Here is a 27,877-nt window from a genome sequence, read left to right as displayed (position 1 = left end):
GTGGGGCAAACCAAACTACACATTTTTTCATTTTAGAAATGAACATTTTCCTTCTGATCACTGCAACGCCTTTCAGTGCTGGTCCTCATTTAAAATTTGAATTCCAGGTACGAGATTAAAATGAGACAGTAAAAGTCTTTCGATTCCGATTCTTGTTTGGTCTAAGTTAAGGTCTGACAAAACGAGCAGTTTGAAGACTTCAGTGCTGCAACTACAGACGAAGAAAATCGACAAAGACCGTGAGGGTTAAAAAAAGAAAGTTAAGACATGTTTACATTACAGATACAAAGCAGTACGTCTTCCAAAGATTCAAAATAAAAACGTGACATATGCTGCTCCGACAGACCGCACACAGAACTCCGACTGTTTCAACAGAAGAGAATATTTTAATGAACAAACTCGTCGAATGGAAAAGTTTGCTTCAGAGATGCAACGACATCCTGCGTGACCAGCGATGCTCATGTGAACGCTCTGCAGGAAACAACTAAGACAGTAAACTGGAGTGAGAACTAACCGGGTCAGAAACTGAGGAAAAAGACAAAGAGGTAAAAGTGTAACTAAAAAAAAAACAAAGACTGAACAGCAGGAATACAATAAGTCTGAGCAAGGTCAAATACAGATTAAGTATGTACAAGCATATATTCTTTCACTGAACATTCAACAACAGCTTCGACTGAAATCCACGGAGAGGACTCGGTCGTCTCTTTACGGGAAACTTCAAGTGTTACTTCAGCAACACTGGAGGAAGTGCTACAGATGTCTTTAAAAGATGGAAATGCAATGTGTGACGTGTTCTGGTCTCATCACGTCAAAGGGTTAACATTCAGTCGTGTGTTGGAGGTGCACACTTTTATTACAGCTCGACTGAACGCAGAGAAACATGAAGAGTGGAACTGAACTGATGTTAAAATACTGAACACAGAACTTCAGTAAGAGTCCGGCAAGAAGAACATGTCCAAACTAAACGAGAGCGTTTCTTCTTTTTCTGTTCTGAACTCGTGTAAGATTGAACTTTGAGAAAAGGTCTGTTCAACAGACTGCAGCGCCCGATGCGTCACTGCAACAACAATGATCGCAAACATAACAAGATAAATAATCCAGAAAAGAAAACTGAGGCTAACTTTGAATGTTGACCAGAAACTAGCAGAGTGAAGATGACTGTGATTATCAGAAGGAACTTTAGAACACATTGATTTTTTTTTTCCTTTTTCGTACTTTTCCAGATAACTGTACAGATTGTTGTTCCGGGTGAGATTAAGGCTGAGACCAGGGGATGTTATAAAAAGCAAGGCTTGTGACCTAAAGGATGCTGGTTCAAATTCCAGTGATGTCAGAGGAAATGATGCAGAAGAAAAACAACAAATAAATAAACTCTTCCAGTCCCTCAGCACGCAGCGTTACGGCCAGCCAAAGCAGATCTGGAATAAGGCCCGTCTTTCCACATCCGTTTTCTTTTTTTGTACATTACTTCCCTCTTTGGGGGATCTCCATAAAATTCTTCTTTATAAAAGAAACAATAATTTTTACAAGTATTTACAAAGGGGAGAACAGGGGGAAACCAAGGCATTTAATGTTCAGGTTCTAGGATGATCCACAGAGACATTTCACGTCTCTTAGTCCCACATTCACAAAAAGCTAACGGGTCCTCTTGGAGTGATTATTCGCCATGGGTTTCAATTTGTCAGCCCACTGCTGCTTCAGGGTTCGCCGTTTCCTGGGCCAGCCCAAGTCCCTGAGTTATAAACGTTTCTCTCTCAAAGCCACTGTTGAGACTTCAACCAGAATCTGAGTCACTGGTGTCCGAGGACGAGGACGAGGAGGAGGAGGAAGACGAGTCCGAGCTGGAGCTGCTGCCGCTGAGGCGCGTGGGCTGCGTGTTCGTCTCTGCAGCGCTCGGCTTCTCCGCTGCAGAGAGGACAAAAGACACACACACAATTCATGTTCACTGTACGGCGTTTAGAGGAAGATAAGAGCGTACCGTCACAGGAACACAAAGACACTTTCAACTGAAGGTGCGTGTGGTTTGTGTGAGGAGGAAACATGCACCTTTCGGTTTGGCCGGTTTCTTGACAGAATTGAGTTGACCGCTGACGTCTTGCAGCCTCTTCTCCAGCTCTCTCCTCTTCTCCAGAGTCAGCTCCTCTTTGGACTTGCCGATGCCGCCTTTCTTTCCGGCTGTGTGCATGCAAAGGGAAATCATGTTATAGGGCTGGGTTCTTTTGTGTTGAAGGATTTTTTTTAGTGTTTCAACATCCCCGGTTTCTCCGGGAAAATAACGGAGTCCCGAGTCAGTAAGTGAGCGTGGCTCTTCGGGTTCTGTACACAAACTTCCCTGACGTGTTATTGACTGGACGCTTCATACACCAAGACCTCTGTAATAATGAACTTTCAACATGACTCTGTGAACCTTAAGGAGCTTAACGCTGCTGTGATTACTCAGGAGGAAAAGCAGCCACTCGATCACTGCAACACACGGAGGTGAGAGATTCATTAAAGACGGGGCTGCAGCACCACGGGCTAACAAACAACATTATACGCCTGCCAATCAAAACATTTGTTGATTTTTATTTAGTGAACTGAGTCGAGGGAAAATCTAAACGTGATATCAAACTGAGGAACAAACGGAGACGAAGCTGTTTGCTCTGATGCTCTGCCCGACTTGTTTCTGTTTGCACTGCACATATTCAATTCATTAAAAAAAAACAAAAAAAACTTCATGCTAGGAACTCCAGTTGTGTAAAAAAAACGCCTCAGCTGATCAAGTTGTCCACATGTTTTTAGCTAAATGTTTTTCCTGCTGCTTTGAAGAGTTTGCATTTAAAGTGTTTTTGTCTCCCCCTTCTGGCAGTCAAATGAATAACAGTGATTAACTATGCATTCTCTCTCTTTGGACTTCAAGCCTCTCAAGTTCACTTTCTTCCCCCTCAGTTAATGAACACCAATGCAGCACTAGTGACCCAGCATGAGAAAACCCCGACAGGCAACAGATTTTATAAACTCAGGCAAAGCCACAGGGAAGCCGTCGATGACGGTCCATGTGAGCCTCTGCTCAAAAAGAACTGTGAACAACAATATACCTAACCAATCAGAGTGAATGGAACTGTTACTACAGTGTACGCCTGAGTGAAGAGCTGCATCACCTGCAGGACGCCGACTGGCGGCAGCGTACATCATGACAGCTATCGGTACGTTCACTTGCCTTGTTCCGTGTACGGCTTGCGCGGTTTCTTCCTCAGACACGTCATGACGTAGCGCTCCAGCTCTTTCAGCGTGGACGGCTTGAGCGTCTCAAAGTCGATCTCGATCTCCTCGGGGTTGGTGTCTCTGAGCGAGGGCTCCCTGGACTGGATGATGTGCACCACGCGGCCCAGCTTCTCCCCCGGGAGCTTGTTGATGTCGAGGCTCAGCTGGCGCTTCTCGTCGTACGACATGGGCACGATCTCCTCCTCTTCCTCCGAGTCGTAGTGCGGCAGCATGGTGGGCGTCAGGGGAGGGTAGAACGGCTTCTTCGTCGTCCTGCAGAAACCACAGAGATAAAGTCATGACAAAAGCGACTCATCAAACGAGTAATAATGAACTGTGTAAATGTCTCCACATTGTTATGAAGATGACATGATCTTTTGAGGTCACTCACTTGCTGTTCTTGTTGCTCTTCTTCCCAGGGTTTTTCTTGGGCTGGGAGCCTCCTGCCCTGGCGGACTTGTTCTTCAGGATCTTGCCGGGCATCTTCCATTCCTCTGATCCAGCTCTGCTCCTGACCCCTCGACTTCGCTTCTCCAGCTTCTTCTTTTTCTTCTTCTCCTTCTCTTTTTTCTCCTTCTTCTCTTTCTTCTTCTTGGGCTTGGCGATGGGGCCTTGGGAGAGGGCAGCCAGCTGCTCGTGCACGGCTCGGAGCTGTAAGAAGATTACATTCAAACAGTGGATATTGATGTTTCTTTGCATGTAAAGTAAAGTTAGTAGAATAAAGACAACCGGAGCTCTTACCTGTGTGCACACCTGGTCCTGTAACTCAGCCAGACGGTTCGCCCGCTCCTCCTCGCTGTCCGAGTTGGGGCTGCTCTCGCTCTCTTCGCTCTCGCTGCTGGGCTCACTCTCTGAAGAGGACGACGAAGACGAGGAGGAGGAAGAGGACGAGGAGGACGAGGAAGACGGATGGCCGCTCATTGACATGGCTGTGCGATCCAAATGTGGCTCATCTGGCATCTTTGCAAAACGGAACTCAAACACATCCTGTATCCAAAATAGAAAAAATAAAAATAAAAAAAAGGAACGATGATTAAGAGGTTCAAAACAAATTAGCTGTTGCAGAAAAAGATCGCTCATTTTCTGCGGTTCCTTTTTCTTTTTAAGTCTGACGAGTGGAAAAGGAAGCGGAGAGCTGGGCTCACCTGCAGCTTGCGAGCCATGCCCACAACGTCATGGTCAGGAGGGTTGTACTTGTAGCAGTTGGAGAACATGAGTCTGACATCACTGGCAAACTGCTGTGCTTCTCTGTATTCACGACAGTCCATCTTCCTCTGGTCAGAGTTGAGAAAACACAAAGTCAGAAGCTAAAACTTACATTCATATTTCAGCGTATGCTACCTTCAACAAACTCATGAGTAAGACATTAGGAGCTCTGGAAGTATCTGGGAGGTCACCTTGATAGTGCTGAGGTCCATGGGACATTTAATGATGTCATGATAGTCGTGCAGTGCCAGTGCGGTGGCGTCCACGGGGGTGTAGAACGGCCAGGCGTACGCGGCGTGTTTCTTGGACAACATTTCTTTGAGCAGCACGCTGCAGTACCTCAGCTGAGGGCTCAGTTTGCCTTTCCTCGACGGCAGAGGCTGCACAGAGTCGGGCAAGTCCTTTTTGGGGGGTTTAATGGGGCGTCCGCTGCCCACTCTGCGGGCACCTCCTGCCATCATAGGCTGGAGAAGGACGGGGCCGCCGGTGCTCCTGACCATCCCCATCCCAGGCGGGGTGTCCATACCCATGCCCCCCATGGAGATGGTGTGCATGGAGGTGTCGTGGACTTGTCCTCCGTGGCCTCCGTGACCCCCGTGGCCTCCTTTCCCCAAGCCCACCATGTGTGTTGGCCCCGACATGCCCACCGACAGGCCCATGGTGGAGGGGGTGGTGGTGTCAGCCTTACGTTTCACACCTTTTTTCTGCAAAACAACAGGTTGTAAGTTTCTATGATCAAAACGTTGTTGCTTTATTTCAATCCCTGTAGGACAACAAAATCAAGACTAGACTTCATTATTTGTTTCTTTTCATCAGGGCCTCAAATCTGCAGCCATTTTGGTAAATGGACTCGAGTCAATCAGACATGAGGCTGCAGGAGCTGCTGACTAAACCCTGAACCTTACGCCAGACCCAAACACCAGATATTTGTAGTTTTGATGACAGTATCAATAGATGAATATTCTAAAACACAAACAAGCTTGTCTTGTTCGTCACAGATAATGGACACAAATTATTCTGCTATTCATTATCAGAGTTCTGTTTACCTTGGTGGTTGGCTGTGTAGGGGGGAGGCTCATGATGTTGGCTGGAGGCCGAGTCTTTGTCAGGACGGTCTGGGGAGAGTCGGCATGCATCGAGTCCCCAGTGTCCGAGGAAGAGGGAGAGTAGGCCGACTGGGAGACTGCTGGCACCTGCTGAGCCCTCGATGCTGAGACATAACGTTGATTTAAATTTAAAAATAAATAAAAAATTCAACAACAGAAACAAACAGATGTCTAAAGCCAACACGATTACTAAAACAACCGTGTAAGCAAGACGACAGGTTGGCGAGGAACTCACAGGATTTGCGACCCCTTCCTTTGCTGTTCTTGTTCCGAGGAGCCGGAGGAGGCAGCTCAATTTCATCCTGAGGCATCTGAGCCACTTTCTGGAGAAAGATCTTCTCCAAGGACTGGGCCATCAGAACAATGTCGTCCGTCGGCTATCCAGGGGGAAAAACACAAACACATAATACATTTAAAAAAAAAAGAAAAGAAAAAAAAAAGAAATGGATGACAAAATGAAAATGTTTGGATGAAACTAAAAAATCCTGTTTGGTGTCAAATAAGGACACTCAAAAAGCCACCTTGTTGTTGACCCTTGACACTTTCATTTTCCCTTCTGCTGCAGCACATGTATAGGATATGCAGGTCAGCATGGGTTCTGTTATTACACAGGACTGCAGAGTATCCTCGTTTCTGTTTGCATAGTGTTGATGAACATTTTCTCAGGGGAAATTAAAAGAAGTTGTAAATTTCACTTTCTCATTATGTGAAGAAAATCCCCGGGTCTCGACGCCGGGCTGGGAACGGATATCGTCAATAAACACTCAAAACGTTTTCTCAAGACAAGTTAGAACATTAGACTGCTGGGAAGAGGGTCCGTGTGATATTAAATGTAATCAGAAAAATGAGGCCACGGTATTAAAAAAAGGAGTCAAAGTGAAATTAAAAGAGCCAGAACAAAAACAGCTCAGGAAAAAGTCTGTTTCACCTTGAACCTACCTTGTTGTAGATGTAGCAGTTGGTGAACATGGTGTTGAAGTCCTGTATGCACTCGCTGGCACTGCGGTAGAAATTGTTCTCCAAACGCTTTTTGATGGTGCCCATGTCCATGGGTTGTTTGATTATTTTATGGTAATCCTGAAAAAGAGGTGGACGGAGTTATAAACGTGTCGCTGACATGTCTCGACAGAATGAGCAGCTCCGCCTCTTAAACCCACCGGTAGATTGAGCCTGTAGGCGTCCACGGGCTCGTGGAAAGGCCAGGCGAAGTTGTGCCGCCACAGACACTTCATCAGGGTTCTCTGAAGAAACTGAAGCTGGTTAGTAATGCGGCCCGGCCGGTTTGGATCCTTCACTGGGGGCTGTGGCGGGACAGGAGGACCCTGGGGCAACGCGTGTGGCAGAGACGGGCTCTCAAAGTCCTCGTACAAGAGGGAGGGCTTTCGAATGCGCTTGCTCGAACTGGTGTGTTGGTCCATGCCGCTACAGGACAGCCCGATCAGAGAGCTGCGGGACATGAGACAGAGAATGAGAGATAAAATAAGGTCTTTGGTTTTTGTTCATCTGTAATCAGAGAGAGAGAGAGCAGTGAAGCGATTCCTGTTTAAGAATAACAAGATACACGAGATCCATGCTGGGAGAGACACATAACCTTTTCAAGATGAACGTGCACTTTTACCTTTGCCACAAAAAGCTTTAACATGGATCATTCACATCCACTGCCCAGTTAACATATACCCTGTACTAAAAAAAAAACAAACAGCCAACAGTCATGAAGGGAACTAGTCCTGGGAACCACCATCTCCAAAAACACAGTGCACTGAGACTGGATGATAAAACGTGTAAGATAGTCGGGATGTAACGATTCACTCAACCCTCGATACGTACTGAGATGATGAGTGAAACTGATCTCTTTAGCAGCTGCTAACCTGCTTGTTTGGTCTTTTAATGTTTTTCTTCTCTCAACAAGAGGAGGTGATTGGAGCTTCGATTAAATGCTGCATCATGTCGCTTGTGCTGTTTGCGTAGTTCCCCGTCTTCTTGTGATATTTGCACACGTCTGTTATCTCTTTTCATTTTCTGTCTTGAAGACAAAATGCTTCCACGTATCTGATTTAAAAAGACGGTAGTGCGTCCTCAATTTCTAAATCTGACACTCATATTATTGAAATTCATTTTTTAGAGAACTAATGTGAACCGTGACACCTTTTAATCGATTTTCGACAATTGTACAAAAAAAATCATCTAAGTTCGATCCCTTCCAAGCAGTTTATATGTGATCCAGATCATAAATACTACGTTTTACAGAGATACAAAGACAAAGCAAAAACATGCCAACACAATATTGCACACAAACTATCAGTGAAGGTTTTTCACTGATAGTTTGTGTGCAATACATAATTATGTATCATACACAAAAATTGCACAAAAAAAGACAACTTAAATGTTTGCACAGAAAGTTGACATGAATTTGGTTTGTTTGTTTTTTTCCCCAGAATTGACAGAATAATGAATTGTCCTGCGCTCCTGTTAATGCACTGAACGAAGGTACCCAAAGGTGGACTTGGTTCTGGGGCACTTCCTCTGCCCGCTACTTCAACATTCACATAATTATAATACCAAGTACATATTCCCCATGAGTAACTATTACCTGAATAAATTAAAGGTAAAGACTTTGCAGATGTCAGAATAGTCTACAACTTAATGGTATTTTTGTAGTCTTTGCTGCAGTTCAACAAAACTACAGACACCATGTCTGGTGTAGACCTAGGCCGGGGAATCCCTAAATCCACGTAGTCAGATGAAGCCATCATGTCAGAGTAAATGATGTCCGGTCCAAAGCCACCTAAATAATGACGTTTTGAGTGTTTCATGTTTAAAAATGAACCAAAAACTTGAAAAGTCACAAAAGAAGTAGAAGAGTATTTTCAACTCTGCGGGACTAAAATCAGACTTTGCCGTTCAAACCTGCATGCTCAAAAATCAAAACAAAAGGAGGAAAAGTCAAAACCCCTGGATCTACTTTGCGGCAGCAGCTGGTGATCACGTGTTTACATCGCCCCGCCCTCTCTGTTTGTAAACACTACTGGCTAGCAATGACAAGGGGCGCGTGACAGACGTCGATTTTTTTCCTTTACCCCCCAAAAAAGAATACACGACCCCATCTTTATCCAATGGAGAGAAATAAATGCTCAAACTTTAAAACCTGGGACTCAATCCAAGTCATTTAGCAGCAGCAGCTTACAGACAGACAGACGGACGGACAGACAGACGGTGTCGGAGAACCAAGCTAAGCTAACAGAGTATTAGCTGGCGTTGCTAGGTAGCAGTAACGACTGAATACAGTATTGTGATTTGAAAAATGACGTAAACTTGGGGGGGGACACGGTTTGCACGCCCAGTTCCTCCCAGTTTGTAGTGCAGACACAGCGGGATTAGCGTTAGCAGGGTGCCTGATCGATGAATGACCCCGGCTAACAAGAGAGAGAGAGCCGGCGGGGGAGCGGTCAGCTCCACAAGCCGCCGACCCGGGGCTGCAGCTGTCATGTAATAGAGATAACAGTCGGAAAGAAAAAAATAATAATAAAGTATGCGCCTCGAAGTTAAACATAACCCTGCCCCCCTCCAATAAAAAAATAAACTCACTACTTCATCTCACGTAAACCGCCGTCTGACAAGCTAGCTAGCGTTGCTATAGTGACGCTAGCAGTAACAGTAACGCAGATAACGTCTAAAAATAACCCCCAAAAACAGTAATTTAACGGAAACAAAATCTTACGCACAACAACGCGGACTTTACCTGTCGTGGGGCAGGTTGACAGCCGCTTCCATCGGGACCGAAGGCGGTGTGTTTATTACTCTCCAGCTGCTCAACCACTATCGACGTTTCACTTCAACACGGCGGCTCCGCAGTGAAATGGCGCTTTGACGCTTCCGCTTGACGCTATATAAACCCACCACGTGGCAGTGTGACGTGTTTCCTGCAGAGGCAGAAGCGATTCTGGGCTCTCATTGGTTGTGATGAGACGTCTGTCGAATCCAAGCATACGCCCAGCTGTCTTGTTCTCAGTACATGTTGTTCTCTGACATGTTGGAGCGTCATAATGGCAGCAGTCTGTGTGTTAACGCCGAATATTTGTGGTGTTTCCTTTTTTTTCTTTCATAAATCTTTCAGTAGTAAAAGTGAGTTTTTTTTTTGTTTTTTTTTGGGGGGGGGGGGGGGGGTTGATAGGGGCGGCAGTAGCTCAGTCTGTAGGGACTTGGGTTGGGAACCGGAGGGTCGCCGGTTCAAGTCCCGGCACGGACCAAGTCCGGATATTGGTCTGGTAGCTGGAGAGGTGCCAGTCCACCTCCTGAGCACTGCCGAGGTGCCCCTGAGCAAGGCACCGAACCCCAACAACCGCTCTGGGGCGCCCTCTGTGGGCAGCCCCCTCACTCTGAGACCTCTCCATTAATGCAGAGTGAAAACCGAATTTCCCCTCGCGGGATTAATAAAGTATATGAAAAGAAAATGAAAAGAAAAGAAAAAAAAAATTATTAGCTAGTGTCCCTTTTTTTCTTCTCACAGTCAAGTCCCTCATGGTTACATATTGATATTTTCTTTATTGTGGCAATAAATACACTCAAATCAATGCATCTAGTGTGCCCGTCTGCCCGATATAATAACTATGTCCACATCTAATAAACTTTAATTAAATGAAGGAGGCTGCAGCGCTACCCTGCATTGGGTTACTTATTTGACAAACTTGCACTAAAACATGGTTTTATATGAGCAAAATTAATTAAATGATCTTAACTTGTGCAAGGTTTTATGCATAATTAGCCTACGTATAGGTTATATATTGAATAAAAAACATACAAATTGAGAACTGTATTCATTATTACAACATAGTGACACAAATAGCTATTAAATAAAAATGACCGCAAAAGTTAAATCAGAACCATTCACTCGATTGGGCCCCAGACTACCTTGCCCTGAAAATGTTGGGCCCCAAGGTGAAAAAGGTTAAGAAACCCTGCCTCAGGTGAAGATCAATCACATGGTCTCCCACCATCTCTCACAACTATCTTTAAAATTAGATGAATACTTCCCCGAAGATCCCAGAGATGGACACTTGTGGGTAGTGGATCCCTTTTCAGTGGAACCCACTCAGAATGGCATTGCATTACCCACAGATTTGGAATCTCAGCTTTTGGAAGTCTCCTCTGACAGCACTCTCAAGGTAAGAATAATATATATTACATTTATATTAGTTACAGCAAGTATTGCTTATAAAGGAATTGTAATTCTAGTTGCATTTGTAATTCTTGTTATTCAAGATCCTGTGGGACAAATCAGACCTGGCCACATTCTGGATTGCTGTTTCCAAGGAGTACCCACAACTTGCTCTCAGGGCTGTGAAATTGCTCCTCCCTTTCACAACTACATACCTGTGTGAATCGGGTTTCTCCATTGTGACCACAACCAAGACCAAAACTCGAAACAGGCTCTGCAAAACTCTGGAGTCCACTCTAAGAATGAGCCTGTCCCCCATCCCACCCAGACTGGACTTGATCATGTCTGGGAAGCAGGCACAAGTGTCTCATTAAGAGAGCAGGGGAATAATGTTTGAAGACTCACTCCATTCTGTTAGGACTGTATGGAGACATATCTGAGCAAAAAAAAAAACCCATCCACTTGTTCGTGTTGTTCTTGTGGTTTGTGAAATGCACTGTTATTGTTTACAATTTGTTGCAAATATGAATTAGTTGGCACCAAGGTCAAACATGACATTAAACATAATGCTCTTGTAAGGTTTTTCTTGGAACTCACTACTTTACCACTTTATCATTTATATTTAATCCAATTTGGATTACAAAATGGTTATATATGAGCAAAATTAAATGATCTCATTAACTTGTGCAATGTTTTATGCACAATAAGTCTATGTATATGTTCATATATTGATTAAAAAACATAAAAATGAAGAAGAGTATTACTGCATAGTGACACAAATAGCTATTAAATAAAAATGACCGCAAAAGTTATATCAGAAACGTTTACTTGATTGGGCCCCAGACTACCTCGCCCTGAAAATGTTGGGCCCCGAGGTCAAAAAGGTTAAGAAACCCTGCTCTATAGTATCCAGAATATGAAATCGGATAGAGAAGATTTAATGTTAGAAATTCATCAAAGTTTGTTTAGATTACATAAACTTCTTATAGATGTGAGATTCTGTTGGGTGCCTGCACATGTAGGAGTTGAAGGAAATGAAAAAGTAGATCAAATAGCTAAAATTTCTACTGAAATTGAAGAATTTATAGATGTTCCTTTTGGTAAAGGCGAAATTAAGACATTGATCAAAAAAGAAATGACAAAGAAATGGCAAGTCAGATGGGACAGGAATAAAAATGGGAGGAAATATTACAATTTACAGAAATCTATAAATACACAAGGAGTAAATAGGAAAAATAGAAGAGAGGAGACCATTTTAACTAAAATGAGATTTGACCATACAGGGTTGAATAACACAATGTTTTTGTTAGGTAAAAGAGAAACAGATGAATGTGAGGAATGTGGAGTTACAGAAAACGTTGAACACGTATTGTTACATTGCAAAAAATATAGAAGAATGAGGATCAGACTAAATCAAAAGATAAGAGAGGTAGGAAGGAAATGGAGTATTGAGGGATTGCTTGGAACTTCAGGAGAAGGAATCAAGAAAACACAGAAAGCTGTGATACAATTTCTGAAAGATGTAGAGATATATAATCGGATTTAGGTCATTATTTATTTATTGTTATTTTTATTTTATTTTTTATTTTATTTTCATTTACTTGATATTAAATAGAGAAGTATAAAATCAAGCTAGATACTCCGGTACAGTAGGTGGCGGTATACACCTCTTTAAGATATGTTTGTAACCCGCCATTAAACTAAAAGAAGAAGAAGAAGAAGAAGAAGAAGAAGATGTTTTTCATTGACGTATAGAGAGGACAGATCTGTCCCGGAAATAAGTAGACTTGTTGACAATCAGTAGGCCACAGGAGACGTGGGGGGACCTCTTAGTGAAAAATGTCCCCCAAAACCAAGAAAGCTGATTTAACAGACACGCTGGAGAATCTGTCAGAATCTAACTTTAAAAAGTTTCGCAGCAAGCTGTTGGATCGCAGGGAGGAGCCGCGCGTCCGGTGCAACCAAGTGGAGAAAAAAGACTTCTTAGACATCACAAACGTCTTGGTTTCTACCTTTACCGAGGATGGAGCTGTAAAGGTGGCTGTGGAGTTTGTTAAGCATATCTGAAATAAGATGCAAAGCCACGTTCATTTACATACATGCTGTGATGTCACTGAATTTGTGTTTGCCGCATGTGCGCATGCGTGATAATAAAACTGGTCTCCGTATTTTTACAGTCTATGGTCTCCGTCAAGAGCTCCGACCAAAGAAGCAGGTGTGCTGTGTTTTCTTCCCTAACTAAATAAGCTAGTGATAGCTTGCCATCTCTGATGACTGTAACCACGCAAGACTGCTGCAAGGATGTCTAATGCTACAGAGTTGTTGAAAGATATAAACTGCGAGGATGAAGCCAAGGAACTCGGTAAATATGTGACAACCTAAAGGGTTTCATGCAGAACACAAATGAGGTTCCGCTGCACGATATTTAAAGTGCAACAATTAGACTACAACGTTAAGCAACATTTAATTAATATGTATATGTATTTTTTCTGCACTAGTACAAAATGTAGTGTAAATCACATATTTAAGTTTTTTTTTTTTTTTTTTTAAACAGCCCGCGCCTTTTTACTTTCACTTTCGCTCATGCCACGCTGATCTTGAACCAAATATAATAATAATAATAATGCATTTTATTTATAGAGCGCTTTTCAAAACCTCAAAGACACTTCACATGTTAAATAAAAATACAAGCATATAGGATAATTCAAACAAGGAAAACAGAACAAACAGTTAGACAATAAACAACAGACACGGTCGTCTTTTCAGTTAAGGTGGCAGGCTGCTCCATGTACAGAGGATACAGTCCTCGAGAAATTGACTGAAGGTGCAACTCTAGATGCGGGTCGAATGCACATTTTATGTGTCACCTGTCAATACAGTCAAAACAACGACACAACTTTGACAACGCTTATATTGGTAATTCAAAAATGAAAACCATCAATTTGCCATAAAAAGGTCATTCAAGTAAATGCTCTTTATTTGGTCCTGGGGGTCCACCATGAAGAGACGGGACTCTCCACAGGGGTCTCCTACAGGCAGCTCGCTGATAGGTTGACCGACTGTGTAAAAAATCAATCCGACGACACTAAATGCACCTCTTCCCAGTATTTGGTTATTTGGCCCATAAAAACAAGTGTAAAGTAATATTTTCTTGAATTTGCAGGAACACATCTTACTATGTGGCACAGTAAGAAGTGTAAAATATTCTTTCTTGGACCTTGATGTGAATTCAAGATTATTGATAAGCATTGCCTGAGCGCAATTTGAGTTCAACAAATTTTTTCAAAATCGCTCTCAGATGAAGGAAGGTTGGAGACCCCTGCTCTGCAGCGTCATCTGTGTTTGAGGAACAGATTTACAGACCTCACAGTTATGCTTGTTTTGTTTCCATCACATACTAACACGGTGTCCTTCTTTTATTGCAGTTAAAGTGACAGCTGGACTTGACTCAAAACCCGGGACCAGCGACAGTGAGTTGTTTTCCTGTTTTCAGTTTGTCATGGTGGAAGAAAAAGTCTAAACCAAATCCAATCCTTTTCTTCATTCTTTTTGTTTTTAGCTGCAAGACCCTCAGGCGGAGCAACTGGTGCAGATACCACATCAGGCGGTAGGAGGACATGTATCTCTCTTTGACTGTAAAGGTCACTTTGTAATTTCTGAACATTTCCGATCTAAACAGAGTTCAGGCTCAAGAAACATACTAATAAGGAGTATAAAGGAATATTTTCTACATGTTCAGAAGATATACCTTTATGCATTATTTGCATGGGTTAGATGATAATATTTACACCACTATGATGTAAGTAGAGTTTGCTTCGGCTAGGATAGCAGCAGGTATAAACTTTCATGTTGTTTTTTTGTGGTAAAAAGTGCACATTATTAGAAGGGCCCCACCGATGTGTAATTTTTGGGGTCGATATCGTTATTAGGGAGAGAAAAAAATCTAATACCAAGACAGATTTCTTTGGGTGAAAGAGAACTGGTACTATATAACAATGATACTTACACTATCTGACTGGTTAATAAATGTAGTGATATGGGCGCATAACAGAGATAAAATGAGTTATTAATTTAAATTAATCATCAGCATCAGTCCTTGATTGTTTTTGTTCTCCTTTCTCTCAGACCAACACTTTGTGGATAAACATCAAACCGAGCTCATCAAGAGAGTGAGCAACGTGGATCCCATTCTGGATTATCTCCTCGAGAAAGGTGTCCTCCAACAAGAGAGTTACGAAACGATTCTAGCTCAGCCCACCTCTCAGGCGAAGATGAGAAAGCTCTTCTGCGGTTGCCTGAAAGCTGGTGCTAAAAGCAAAGATGTCTTCTACGAAATCCTTCAGACAGAGGAGAAATTTCTCATTGACGACCTCAATTAGAAGTAAAATCACTAAATGTTGAGGTTGAAATCTTCTTTAGACCAAACATGTAAACTGTCTACACAACCAGGTTTTACATACATGAATAATTTGGGACTATTCATTGTAATGTATCTATGTTTCTATGCTGGTTTCTCATTTGTCTTTTTCCACTGCATGTTAATGTTTGAACAGATCAGCTTGATTCACTTCATGAATTTATTCGATATAATGAGATTTAAAATAAGTCTTTAGATTCAGCAAATACTGATAATCATGCAAAAATAATGAACTCAATTCACAACAAACAAAGAGCTATATTTTTTTAACTTATTAATTGATCTTAGTTAAAACAGAATTATCTTAATTCATCCAAAATGCTTCTAAAGAATATTTTTTAATTCATGTTTTAAAACGTTTCTATGTTGAATGTTTACATTTGGATGGTGCTTCATGATGTCCGTTATCTAATCTTTAATAAAATGTTCAAATTTGTATGCTTTGTTTTAATATTTGGAGTGTCTAAAATTGTATGTAAAGTAAATATAATGATACAGAATTAGCTCATGTTTCTACCTTTAACTTAACGTTTTTTAAAAACGTGAATTTTCATCCAAAAAAAATATTTCTTTCGTATCTCTTCAGAGAAGTTACAGTCACGTTGTTGTAAAGCTGGATGTTGTCGGAAGGAAAACTTTTTCAAATACAGTTTAAAACTACAAACGATCATACAGTGGTATGTAGGAGTAACTGTGAATAATAACTGAGAAAGAGGCTGAGTTAGAGGAAGATAAAGAAACAAGTTTTACACGAATCGTTATATTTACATTAATTATGTTTCATATTGATCATTAGTGATCTTTGTGCTTGGAAAATGTTATGTAGGTTATTCTGGATTCCCTATAACTTAAATAATACAAAATGTTAAGTGTGCCTATGACATTATAAAGTGTCTGTGTTTACACAATAAATGATCAGACAAAGAGGAGGAAAGGTGAGAACTGTAATAAACTAAGAGAAGGAGAAACAGATGCAACAGATAGACAATAAACTCTAACCTACTGTAAATGTAGCCTATAGTCTGAAAAATGAAAGGACATGCAATGAATCAGAATATTTTAGTGCCATGTTCAGGCACAGTATGAATGATAATATTTGGACGTTTGGATGGATAGATAGGTGATAATATGACTAAGCATTAAAATATGCTGCTTCGCATCCCGAATGGCAAAAAGAACAAATGGTACTCCGTCGTCCCAGTCTTTTCCCGTCTCATGGCAGAACTTCTTTAACATAGACTTAAGTGTTTGATGCCAGCGCTCAAGAGCACCCTGTGACTCTGGATGACAAGTGCTGGATACAGAATGGGAGACTCCCTAACTAAGAATCTGCTTGAAAACTCTCAACATGAAATTAGTGCCCTGATCAGTTTGCACAATCTTTGGGAGGCCAAAGTGGTGAAAAACTTGGTTAAGGTCTTTGTGACGGATGCAGCAGTAATGCGACGGAGAGGAATAGCTTCAGGAAAACAGGTGTTAACACACATCAGCGTAAGTAAAAACTGATTTCCTGACTTTGTTCGCGGGAGTGGCCCAACACAGTCAACAAGCACATGCTCCCCTACCGCTGGGTGGAAACGGTTCCCCTACCGCTGGGATGGGCTGCAAAGGAGCGGGAGGAACGGGTTGGTTTGTTTTACCCACAACTTGGCAGACTGGACAGGTTCTGCAGAAACGTGCCACCTCCGACCTCATTCCTGGCACAAAAAAAATTTCAATATACGACAATAGGTTTTCGTAACACCCAAATGACCTGACCACACATGGTCATGACCTAACACTAACACCTGCTGACGACAGTTACTTGGGAGCACTAGCTGATACACCACACCGGACTCGTCACCTGTCTCGCTGGCTATATATGTAGGTGCAACCCACCGGCGCATCAACACACCCTCCTCTATGAAAAAGGGCTGCTTCTCGCTACACTTAGCTTTGTCAACCACCGCAGCCCAGCATTTAGCCAGTTTCTTACCTTGTCTATGCAAGGAGGGATGTGAAGGTGAAACACCTAACTCTGTTATCAAAGAACCGAGGTTACGTTAAGTAACCCAAAGTTCTTTTTCTAACTTCGTTCGGTGTTTCACTATGGGAGATATGGACGACTCCCGGATTGCATGAGCATCCCGAAGCTTACTGTTAAGGCTGAATGGTGTCGATAACCTGCTCAGGCAGACCCGCTGCATCCAGGTTCAACCTCTCACGGGCCAGGCCCACAGTGCTATGCGGTCTGGATGCGGGTGGTAGATTTCCCCTCGCGCCTGGGACAACAGGTCCCTGCGTAGAGGGAGTGGCCACGGCTCGTCGTCCAGAAGCAGAATTATTTCTGCCACCCAATGTTTGGACGGCCAGCGTGGAGCCACAAGGATCAGCGAGAGACCCTGTTCTCTCACTCTGTCTAGGGTGGGAGAGATCAGGCTGAGTGGTAGAAATGCATAAAGCAGCACCCTTGGCCATGGATGGGCCAGTGCGTCTACGCCCAGAGGAGCGCTCACGTCTGACAGGGAGAAGTACAGTGGACACTGAGCGTTTTCCTGCGAGGCGAAGAGATCTACGGCCGCCCGGCCGTATCTCTGCCAGATTTGTTTCACCGCCTGTGGATGGAGAGTCCACTCCCCGTAAAGGGGGTTCCCCCGTGACAGAAGGTCTGCACCCCTGTTTAAAATGCCTGCCACATGTGTCGCTCGGAGAGACAGGAGCCTGGTGCTGCTCCACATAATTATCTCCCGAGCCAATTTGTGCAGCTGAAGTGAGCAAGTGCCCCCCTGCCGGTTGATGTAAGCCACCACCGTGGTGTTGTCTGTCTTTATTAAAACATGTTGTCCCTGGAGAAACACCAGAAAGTGTTTTAGTGCCAAAAACACAGCCCAAAGCTCCAAAACGTTTATATGAGCCTGGGCTAGATCCGGGCTCCAAACGCCGTTCACTGCTCTGCCCATTAAGGTTGCTCCCCAACCTGTCAAAGACGCGTCCGTCGTCATGGTAACCCTGGATGACACCCCATATTAGGTAATCGTCTATGTACGAGAATATTCTGATGCCGCTGTTCCGTAACGGTGACAGCGCTGCTTCCACACACTTGCTGAAAACCCTCGGCGCTAAGGAAAGCCCGAAAGGGATGATTTTGTACTCGTAAGCTTTGCCCTGAAAAGCAAACCTGAGAAACTTCCTGTGTGTGGGATGAATGGCGATGTGAAAATATGCATCTGAGAGATCTATTGTCACAAACCAATCGCCGGGGCGAATAGAGCGGCACAGTACTTTGTGTGTTAACATCCTGAACGTGTATTTCCGCAGGTGTCTGTTCAACACACGGAGATCTAAAATAGGACGGAGAGACAAGCTCCCCTTCTTCGGAATGAGGAAGTAGCGGGAGAAAAAGCCGATTTCTACTTCTTCGTCCGCAACGGCTCTGATAGCTTGTTTGTCTAACAGAGACTTTATTTCGTTCTCCAGGACACGTGCCGCATCTCCGTAGGCTACTGAAGCTAACACACCGTTGAACCTGGGTGGTTTCATGGCGAACTGTAGTCTATAACCCCGAGAAACTATTGACAGAATCCATGATGGTACTGCGCATGCGCGCCACCGATCTGCCCGCCCTAAAACGGGACCCCGGGGGTTTCCCTTTAGTGACGTCACTCCCAACTCCCGACGAGGGAGCGCTGCCAACAGAGGGGCGTGAGCTCCCTCTGTGGGCACTGAAGGAGCGTGACACATGTTTAATTTAATTTTTGTTTTGTTTTTGCAACTCGCCCTTAGCTCCTGGCCTGGTTGCGAGGCTGAACCCTTTAATTTTATTTCTTTGTGAAATGAAAGTGCTTGGTGACACTGTACAGTCTGCTGCCCTTGCTCTATCACCTCTTGAACATGAGGAGAGACAAAATGTATGAGGAGCCCTGGGGAACTGGAAAAGGTCCGGGCCTCTGAACATAGAGCTTTGGGGCTTGGTTCCTCTGTCCTTGCTCTCTTGCAAGGAGGATGAGGAGAAGGGGGAGTTAGGAAGACCTCTTTTTCTTCCCATCCCCGGGGTTGGAGGGGCGGTTTTTAGCCACCACAGCCGCAAAGAAGTGTTTCCCCCATGGCTTGTTATTTCCTGACCGAGGGTGCTGGTGGGCTTGTTCTCCAGCAGCCTGTCTCTGTGGTCTGGCACCCCCCTGTCTCCCCCTGGCTGCAGCAGCAGCTGCAGCGAAGCCAGTCCTCTGTGCTGGAGGGGGACGAGGAGTGTGTTTTCTAGGGAGGCAGAGGTCGAAAGCCTCACCTTCCTGTTTTCTGAGAGTACTGGTCTCCCTCATTTTCTCCAGGGCGGGACCGAAAAGACCCTTAGCAGGATCAAATGCTGCATCCATAACGTCTGCTTTTTGTGCATCACTCAGACCCGAGAGGTTCAGCCACAAGGCCCTCTCACCGGCAACAGCGAGTCCCATAATTCGGCCGCAGCCCTGCACTGCACCTCGGGAGGAGCGTAGGATGAGGTCATTAACAACACAAATCTCATTCCAGAGGCCCGGGTTAGGTGACCCGCTGTCCAGTTGGCGGCCCATCTCCTCCAGGATTTCGGCCTGATATGCAGATAGCAGAGTCGTGGCATTAAGAGAACACACTGACTGAGCCCCATATTTGAACATCCTCTGGAAAATGGAGGCAGTAACGCGCTCCATTTTATTAGGCAGAGAGATGTTGCTGGATGCCGAGAGTGAACGACGATTCGGGTGAAGGTGGTAAGCCACTGAAGGCTCCACCGCTGGGGGTTCGGCCAGCCCCAGGTCCTTCATCCTGTGAATCTCCAGCTGAGAGTAACCTTTGGTGGGGAGTTTACTCTTAAATGGGCAAGACCAGTAACGGCTCATCTCCTTCATGCAAGCTGGTACTGCAGGAAGGAGTTGTTTGGCAGGAGATTGGGCTGGTGGGAGCCTCTTACCATCATAGAGGTCCCTCTCTGTCCCTCCAGCATCCATGGCTGCAGCCCATGGGATCCCTAATTTGGAAGCAGCTCGCTTGCACACTTCGTACAAGTTGCTGTCCACAGGGGAGGCCACGTCAGATGTACTGGGCGGCCTGGACTGCTGGACGGGAAATGTGGTGTCATCCTCCACATCCTCCATCTCCTCCATGTCGAGAAGGTCAGAGCTGGCGTCGCCATCTGCCTCATCAATGCCCGGTTCCACACCGAGGAGGTCCTCGAAAAGTGGAGGCATATCCGGGGACTCGTCCTCCATCATGTCCGCCCACCTGCGCGCAGCTTGCGGCTGATGGGTGCTAGTAGTAGCCTGTGGCGCGGCTGTTGTCAGGCATGGGTCCTGACTGTTGGCCACTGCTACTCTCAGTCTTCGTTCCAAAATCTTTTCTGGCATCGATGCACAGTGAGGGCATGACTGGGGGTCAGCCAGGGATGCTTGGGCATGCTTAGTGCCCATGCAGACTATGCACATCGGGTGAGGGTCCATGCCTGAGATAGATGCCCCGCACGACGCAGGGCACAGGCGGGATGCAGCCTCCTTGGAGGTTGGTTCCGGCCCTTTGGCGGGGGCTGGAGGACATAGTGACCAGAAAGGGGGAACTGAATAACAAGTCGGGTTAGGTGCACCGCAACGTGTTAGCCTACCGGCTAGTAATGCTAGCGACCGGAGTTTAGTCCGGGCCAGACGCGAAGCGGGAGGGAGTATGCTTGTCGTAACATGTTAGCAGACTCAGCAACCCAATTAGCCAAACAACCCGAGGCTAGGCTAGGCTAGGTATAGGCTCGCCGTGACACGTTAGCCTCAAACTCGTTAGACTGCACAGTAAACGAATACGATGTAGCCTAAGGTGAATGTAAGAGGTTCAAATTGTCGAAATCAGTTTATTTGTTGGAGTAAAATACAGGAAAAGTTGGATCAAGGACATTTCAGGCCCGTCGCTCACCTCAACAGCAGAGGCAAACTGTAGCTCGTAGAGGACAAATGACACCAGGTCCCCACTGCTGACCGTAGCCCTGGTCACCAGAGTCCCCCCATAGTACAGAATACACACCTTCAGGGCCAGAGTGGTCATCTGGGAGAATACAAAGAACGATCCACATGTTACACATTCATTATTGAACCCACAGGCTGAAGCCTGCTGGCTAACTACGTGCCCACCCGTTAGCTCAGCCAAGCCTCTGATCACACAAATGTAACTACACACTGCGTAGAGGAGAGGGAAACAGCAACGAGCTCCACCAATCAGAGAAGACGCTGTGACTCTATCTCTGATATCACAAATAAACTATGTTTTTTTTTTCTTAAAACAAGGTTGATGGCATTCAAAGTCGTGTCTCCTATTGGAGCACAATCCATCGTTTCATCAGCTCGTGTTGGACGTTTATGACACTGAGGCTAATGATCAAATCTGCTGTGGAGAAAATGAATGGGAGTTTTAAGTTCAGACTTTTTCATGAAGTCTCAAGTGGGCTATAGAGGAGCTGCAGTTTTTGTTTTGCACTTCTACATCGGCTTCATTTTTCCACACTGGAAGGTGTCGCTTGGTTGAAGAATGCACTTACGCTGTTTGCCCAGGTGGAGGCGGCATACGCTGCTGCTTCCTGTTTATTCAGAGCGTACGTGTTGTCCAGCTGCCGTCTGTACCTCTCCGTCTCTCTGTCCTCGTTGGCAAAGCTCCTCACCGTCTTCATGCAGGAGAAGGTTTCTGTGGCCACCTGGTTGGCCTTCGCCAGCGACGCCTGAACTTTAGCAGCAATTTTCTGGAAATGTGGATTAAATCGCATTTATGACTTTTATAAATACAGTACAACTTCAAATAAAACCCCGTGATCATTTAAGGCCCAGTCCATTTTACTAGCCGGGGGTTTCTGCAGGTTTCGACAAATACAGGCCGCTCTCATGAAGAGGCCTCTAAACAGGAGGTGTTGATCAGTTTGCATATGAGCCATATCAACATGTCTGCCTCCCTCTCTCCCCACATGCAGCAGGTCACACCAGGTCATGATTTCTAATTTCTTTTAAATTGATGCTCTAATTGTGTCTTTGCTGTGCACACGTTTGGCATTGACGTCTGTCCCACATTTATATATATTTACCACATTTAAGTCCTGGACTCTTAATTAAGTTTAACACTGACTTAAAGACATGGCCACGAAAAAAAGTCCCAATTTTCTTTGAACAATATGTCACTTTGTCTTCACGGTACAGCGGACACATGGGACACGAGTTGTTCTTTTTCTTTAACCTCAACAACAAGGTAAACATGTTGTCAGTAAATTATTATTATTATTGCCCATAAATACAAAGAGAGGAGAATTCTGTCTGTTATAAACATCTATTAATATTTACATACTTTATACTCTTACAAGAATTTGTAATCCAGTTTTCTCTGTGCAGTTGCCAGTATTTAGTGAGTGGGAAAGGTTTCTAAAAGACAGTTGCATTAAAAGATCAATAATAGTCATTACCGGTAATCACTTATCAATGTGGACTCTGTAGCATCCAGTCAATATAAAGAAGGCCAGAACTGGTGATAAATGCCTTTAATGTCCGTCGGTGTCATTCATCAACGTAAGAGCTGAGCAAAAAACAGACAATAATTACAAACGTGTTTTAACTGAGCAGCTCATTAATTTCCTCCCTTAACTTTATAGAACGTCATACATTTGCAATAAACATTTACATAACTGAACTATTCTTTATGTAATTGTACCAACCTTGTTCCCCAATTGACTGATGCCAAAAGACTGTTTTCTTCAATGTTTCTGTACTCTTTAACTTCTCACTCTCTATCAACGTCTTTTTGCTCTTCTTCGTTGCCAAAACTACCGTTGTACCGCACTTCCGGTTAAAGGAATCCTTCAAAAATGAAAGCCCCAAAACTCCACCACAGACGAAAACTAAAAGGAGTCAAATTATTGGCCTTTACAGACTCTTTTCATGAACATGCTTCACTGGTTCCGATTTGTGAGTTGAAAAAGACACGTTTTCAACTGTGTGACGATTCCCAGCAAGGAGAGTTTACAAAACAGGTTTTATAAGGGTGCATACAAATATATAGGAACAAGTGACTTTACCTTATTCACTAAAAAGTTCATAATCCCTGAGAATTGAAGGTGTTGATACTAATCGCTTTGGTAAAAGTGAACTGTGACGTTGTTAACTTCCTTACCTTTACTATCTTATGGCTCCTATATTGACGAAGAACACAAGAAGAGCATGAAATGACTTTCTATTGAGAAGCAAAATCAGCAACTCACCGATACTCGGAACATATGTTGACTAAAACAAAAAACAAAAACAAAAAGACAAATGCAATCGTCATTTACATGTCGTCACTCCCCCCCCCCCCCCCCCCCCCCCCCCCCCGCGCGCTTTCCGTTACTATGGTTACCACGCGCGCCCGTCAAAAGTCCAGCTACACCGCTGCACTTCCCGTCCTCACGGAGGAGACCTCTCGGTTATACAGCTGAACCTGAACAGAGCTTCTGGAGGTTTCTTGTCGCTTTTTATTCTTAAACTGAGACATGAAGTTATCTTCTTCTGCTTCTTCTTGGTTTACTTTTAACGGCGGTTAGCGTCATGAAGTTAGCTAAGCGCGTGAGCTCGAAGTTAACGGTTCGTCAACGGTCACTTTTCATTTAAACTGAGTTTTGAAAGTTTCTGCGATTTGGATGAAATGTCTGAAGCTCAGTTGCTGAAAGCTGTCGTCGAACAGAGGCTGATTGCAGCTGCTGACGACATGTTGGAGCAGTTTGAAAGAACAAAAGCAGAATATGAGGAGGAAATCTGTCTTTTAAAAGAGGAAAAGAAAAGACAACGCCACCTGCTGGATGCTGCTTTCAACCCAGAAGTTCGCTTACACAGATTAGGTTTGTATTGGGGTTTTTTTATGCCTATTTATTTCCTATTTATTTGACATTTCTTCCACTAGTAATCGGTTTATGTCTCTGATAAACTCGTTTTTGAACCTCATGTACACGTCAAATAAACGCTGCGTCACGAACGTTGACGTCCGTTGATCAACGTGTGTTAGCGGAGGATAGCGTTTATTGTGTGGAGCGAGAGGAAAAGGTTTGGAATGTTTGGAAATGAAAAATAACACCTCTAGGCTGAACAGAGAAACTTATTACGCTGCCTACCCAAAAATGCGGGAAACATATTTGCTTTTTAACTGGAACTCAGCATATGAAGTATTCATGTGGGGGAAATTTCAAATTAAAAGCGTGTCTTAAAGATGAGGTCATTTATTGATCTTTTCACTGTACACAGATTTGATTGAATCTTTGTTCAACCAATCAAAGCATCGATGTGGAGTGATAGATTGTTGAACCCCGAGGCCCCGTCATTACAGAAAAGACTGCACTTTTCAAAAGATTTAAAGTAGAACTGAAACGATTCCTCGAATAACTCGAATAATTCGATTACAAAAATTCATCGAGGAATTTTCGCTGCCTCGAGGCTTCGTTAAGTTCTTTTTTTAATTTTTTGCGTCATCAAAACTTTGGTTTGTGTATAAAACACGTTTAATGTAGCTGCAGCTACCTGCTCCTCTCTCTCTGACACACAGACACTTTAACGCTAACGCACACGTGAGCGCGGCGCGCCCCTTTTAACTTTTAGTCAGCACACAGTTGATCCGTGATCCATACGACCCAGTCGGGAACACGTGATCCGGTCAAACGGTCGGCTTTTCTCCGTTCACTCTCTCCGTGTTTGCAGCTAACATAACGATAGCAGCGTCCTCTCACAGTCTCTGTCATAGACACGTCTATGGTCTCTGTAGTCTGTGAGCGTGCTGAATGCACGCGCTGCAGGAGCAGACAGAGATACACTTTTAACAATATACAGGCTGATTATATGAAATGTCTAATGTCTTCAAGGCTAAATCAAGACAGAACTTGTTTGTGCAATAATAATTTAGCAAATATATATTTAAAGTTTCTCAATCTCCTGATCTGACATAATGATTGATTCTGTGATTGATTCAACAGAACATAATGCTTTCTCAATTAAATGTACTGTAACAGATGTGTAGGCTACACAAAACAGTATTTGTTATTTCAGCCATTAAAACGTGTTTGGCCTGTATTTTTAATTTACCTGCCGCCTCGACCAGTGAATCAAAAAGTTAATTTGGGACCCTGTCAGTAATATGGTGAGTGTCAGCAGCTGTAGAGCAGAGGTGGTTGGCTGTAACAAGCAGGTGTTACCACGGTAACTGCAAAGAAGCAGGTTTGTAGGGACGACCCAAGACGAGTTAAACCTTAATTAAGCAAAAGTATGATTTATTCGATTACTCGATTAATTGACAGGATATTAGATAGAATACTCGATTACTAAAATATTCAATAGCTGCAGCTCTAATTTTTTTTTTTTAAGGATTATTTTTGGCCTTTTTGCCTTTATTGATAGGACAGATAGAGTCGGAAAGGGGGAGAGAGTGGGGAGAGACATGCGGGAAAGTGGCCACAGGCCGGACGCGAACCCGGGCCGCCCGCGCGAGGAGCAAGGCCTCGCAACATGGTACGCGCGCAGTCGCTGCCGCTGAGCTATCGGCGCCCCCTGCAGCTCTAATTTAAAGCTATATTCTGCTTCCTGACACCACTATGAGCTTTCTGTTACTCGCTGCCTTGAAGTGCAGTGACTCCGCCCACTGAGACGTCTCATGCATACCCTCTATAAAGTAGTGCTATCAGTGGTTTAATCTGATGAGGAAATTTAGGTTTTTATAACTTTATGTATTTCACTTTTTTCACAGACGTCCATCACTTGGTGGTGAGTCGAGGTGAACTTTCCTCTGAGCAGCAGGATCTGAGCCCTAGACTGGACCAGAACGACCCGCAAATTAAAGATGAAGAGAAGGAACTCTGGGGCAGACAGGAAGGAGAGCAGCTTCAAGGGTCAGACGAGTTTGATATCAGCACGTTAACATTCAAGCTTATCCCTGTGAAGACGGAAAAAGAAGACAAAGAGAAACCTCAGTTCTCACAACTTCATGAAAACCAAAGTGAAGAGAGCATAGACACTCAGCATATGAAAACAGAAGCTGGTGGAGAGGAATGTGGAGGAGCAGAACCAGGCAGAGACTTTAATCCAGACAGTCATTTACAGCCAGATATTCCTGACAAGACTTCACACTTTTTTGGATCTGATGCTGATGACAGAGGTGATTGGAAGGAGAGAGATGAACCTCAGGAAGGTTTACAACTTCTGCCAAACAAAGACATACCAGATACTCCTGACAACACTTCACTCTCTGAATCAAAGACAGATGACACAAGTTGGGTTTATGAGGGGGCCAGAAATCCTCAGGAAGTTTTAAACCCTGTGCAAAACAAAGACGTACCTGAGAGTAATGTGGTATGTAATACAGGTAAAATACCAGTTAGCTCCTCTGAATGTGCTACAAGCTTCGGACAAAAGAAACTAAAAAAACAAAAAGGAATCCTAACAGGAGTGAAACTTTTGACTTGCAAAAGATTCAGCTGTTCACTTTGTAAAAAAACTTGTTCTTCTAGAGCAGATGTTGTTAAACACATGAGGACCCACACAAGAGAGAAACCATTCAGCTGTTCAGTTTGTGGTAAAAGATTTGCACGGAATGGATGTCTGAGGCGACACTCTGCAGTTCACTCAGGAGAGAAACCATTTAGCTGTTCAGTTTGTGGTAAAAGATTTGTACGAAATGGACATCTGAAGTCCCACTCTGCAGTTCACTCAGGAGAGAAACCATTTAGCTGTTCATTTTGTGGTAAAAGATTTGCACTGAATGGATGTCTGAGGCGACACTCTGCAATTCACTCAGGAGAGAAACAATTTAGCTGTTCAGTTTGTGGTAAAAGATTTGCACTGAATGGATGTCTGAGGCGACACTCTGCAGTTCACTCAGGAGAGAAACCATTTAGCTGTTCAGTTTGTGGTAAAAGATTTGCACAGACTGGACATCTGAAGTCCCACTTGGCAGTTCACTCAGGAGAGAAACCATTTAGCTGTTCAGTTTGTGGTAAAAGATTTGTACGAAATGGACATCTGAAGTCCCACTCGGCAGTTCACTCAGGAGAGAAACCATTTAGCTGTTCAGTTTGTGGTAAAAGATTTGCACAGAATGGACATCTGAAGTCCCATTCGGCAGTTCACTCAGGAGAGAAACCATTTAGCTGTTCAGTTTGTTCTAAAACATTCTCTCGCCTCGATTATTGCAAACGTCACAGGCTTGTTTGCAAAAGAAGGAAAATTCAAAATATCTGTAATGCCAATTAATGAATTCCTGTAGGAATCGAGAAAAAAGGTCAGACGTGCATTTTAACGATGTTCAGTTTAAAAAAAAATCACAAAACAGACTCCAAAATGAGTCTTCTGTCAGTTTGATCTTTTCAGCAGACAAATCCACACGATTGAAGTAATTCTGCTTTATTTAGTTCGTAATAATTGTTCTGTATGCACCGTTAACCTGAGCTGTTTGGTTTCAACAGACTTCTCTGGGGTTCAGGGGTTTTTTTACGTTTCTGCATGCTGAACCAAGACGTCAAATGAATGTTCAGATTTTGTGGCTTTCAATAAACAGTCTTGTTTGCAATGTTTCTTTTGTTTTGGTCTCGATATTTACTGACCCGCTTACAGAGTGCTTTATAAAACATTTCAACAGCTCTGTATGTAAAAAAATGTTCCCATCAAGAGCAGAGATTCATGTACTGATACACACAGAAGATAGTCCTTACATGTGTTCCTTTTGCAGCACAGGATTTGCAACAACAAAAATGGAGCTCTGATACAACCCTTGCCTGTA

At 43.8% G+C, this 27,877-nt stretch overlaps 3 protein-coding genes and 1 long non-coding RNA gene across 5 annotated transcripts; 2 read left to right on the top strand and 2 right to left on the bottom strand.

The window, feature by feature from the left end:
• Positions 1–364: 364 nt before the first annotated feature.
• Positions 365–9,429, bottom strand: brd2b (bromodomain containing 2b). 2 transcript variants are annotated; one of them, XM_079345068.1, is made up of 12 exons: positions 9,295–9,429; positions 6,713–7,001; positions 6,495–6,632; positions 5,791–5,932; positions 5,496–5,659; positions 4,641–5,153; positions 4,389–4,517; positions 3,985–4,230; positions 3,635–3,894; positions 3,200–3,516; positions 2,047–2,175; positions 365–1,905 (listed from the first exon to the last, which is right to left on the bottom strand). In XM_079345068.1, the coding sequence occupies exons 1-12, from the start codon at positions 9,324–9,326 to the stop codon at positions 1,775–1,777; spliced, it is 2,490 nt and encodes an 829-aa protein (XP_079201194.1). In that variant the 5' UTR covers positions 9,327–9,429; the 3' UTR covers positions 365–1,774. The 2 variants fall into 2 exon arrangements, with proteins under 2 accessions (XP_079201194.1, XP_079201195.1); XM_079345069.1 differs by lacking the exon at positions 9,295–9,429 and adding an exon at positions 9,141–9,178.
• A 3,019-nt stretch (positions 9,430–12,448) lies between these two features.
• Positions 12,449–15,563, top strand: LOC306824750 (apoptosis-associated speck-like protein containing a CARD). The gene is made up of 5 exons (XM_079345073.1): positions 12,449–12,761; positions 13,032–13,072; positions 14,136–14,180; positions 14,270–14,317; positions 14,836–15,563. The coding sequence occupies exons 1-5, from the start codon at positions 12,550–12,552 to the stop codon at positions 15,087–15,089; spliced, it is 600 nt and encodes a 199-aa protein (XP_079201199.1). The 5' UTR covers positions 12,449–12,549; the 3' UTR covers positions 15,090–15,563.
• Positions 15,564–16,146: 583 nt separating this feature from the next.
• LOC306823933 (antigen peptide transporter 1-like) lies at positions 16,147–23,389 on the bottom strand. Its single transcript, XM_079343870.1, has 4 exons — positions 23,349–23,389; positions 21,651–21,848; positions 21,032–21,160; positions 16,147–16,824 (listed from the first exon to the last, which is right to left on the bottom strand). The coding sequence occupies exons 1-4, from the start codon at positions 23,361–23,363 to the stop codon at positions 16,819–16,821; spliced, it is 348 nt and encodes a 115-aa protein (XP_079199996.1). The 5' UTR covers positions 23,364–23,389; the 3' UTR covers positions 16,147–16,818.
• Positions 23,390–23,473: 84 nt separating this feature from the next.
• LOC306824273 lies at positions 23,474–26,201 on the top strand. The gene is made up of 2 exons (XR_013779118.1): positions 23,474–23,960; positions 25,850–26,201. It is a non-coding gene; the product is annotated as an uncharacterized lncRNA (long non-coding RNA).
• Positions 26,202–27,877: the final 1,676 nt, after the last annotated feature.

The sequence above is a fragment of the Symphodus melops genome (assembly GCF_947650265.1).
Source record: "Symphodus melops genome assembly, chromosome: 5".
NCBI lineage: Eukaryota > Metazoa > Chordata > Actinopteri > Labriformes > Labridae > Symphodus > Symphodus melops.
Note: the sequence above shows the minus strand (reverse complement) of the source record. Positions and strands in the feature narration are given on the sequence as shown.

What these genes read in the sequence shown, in the direction of transcription:
- brd2b (XM_079345068.1), bottom strand. Translation starts at nt 9,326, where the DNA reads ATGGAAGCGGCTGTCAACCTGCCCCACGACAG. An exon ending in AGGACCAGGTGTGCACACAG is followed by an intron (nt 3,895 to 3,984) that starts GTAAGAGCTCCG and finishes ATCTTCTTACAG; the next exon opens with CTCCGAGCCGTGCACGAGCA. An exon ending in AAGAGCAACAAGAACAGCAA is followed by an intron (nt 3,517 to 3,634) that starts GTGAGTGACCTC and finishes TGGTTTCTGCAG; the next exon opens with GACGACGAAGAAGCCGTTCT.
- LOC306823933 (XM_079343870.1), bottom strand. An exon ending in CCTCCACCTGGGCAAACAGC is followed by an intron (nt 21,161 to 21,650) that starts GTAAGTGCATTC and finishes GTATTCTCCCAG; the next exon opens with ATGACCACTCTGGCCCTGAA.
- LOC306824750 (XM_079345073.1), top strand. Translation starts at nt 12,550, where the DNA reads ATGTCCCCCAAAACCAAGAAAGCTGATTTAACAGACACGCTGGAGAAT. An exon ending in GGATGAAGCCAAGGAACTCG is followed by an intron (nt 13,073 to 14,135) that starts GTAAATATGTGA and finishes CTTTTATTGCAG; the next exon opens with TTAAAGTGACAGCTGGACTT. An exon ending in AAAACCCGGGACCAGCGACA is followed by an intron (nt 14,181 to 14,269) that starts GTGAGTTGTTTT and finishes TTTTGTTTTTAG; the next exon opens with CTGCAAGACCCTCAGGCGGA.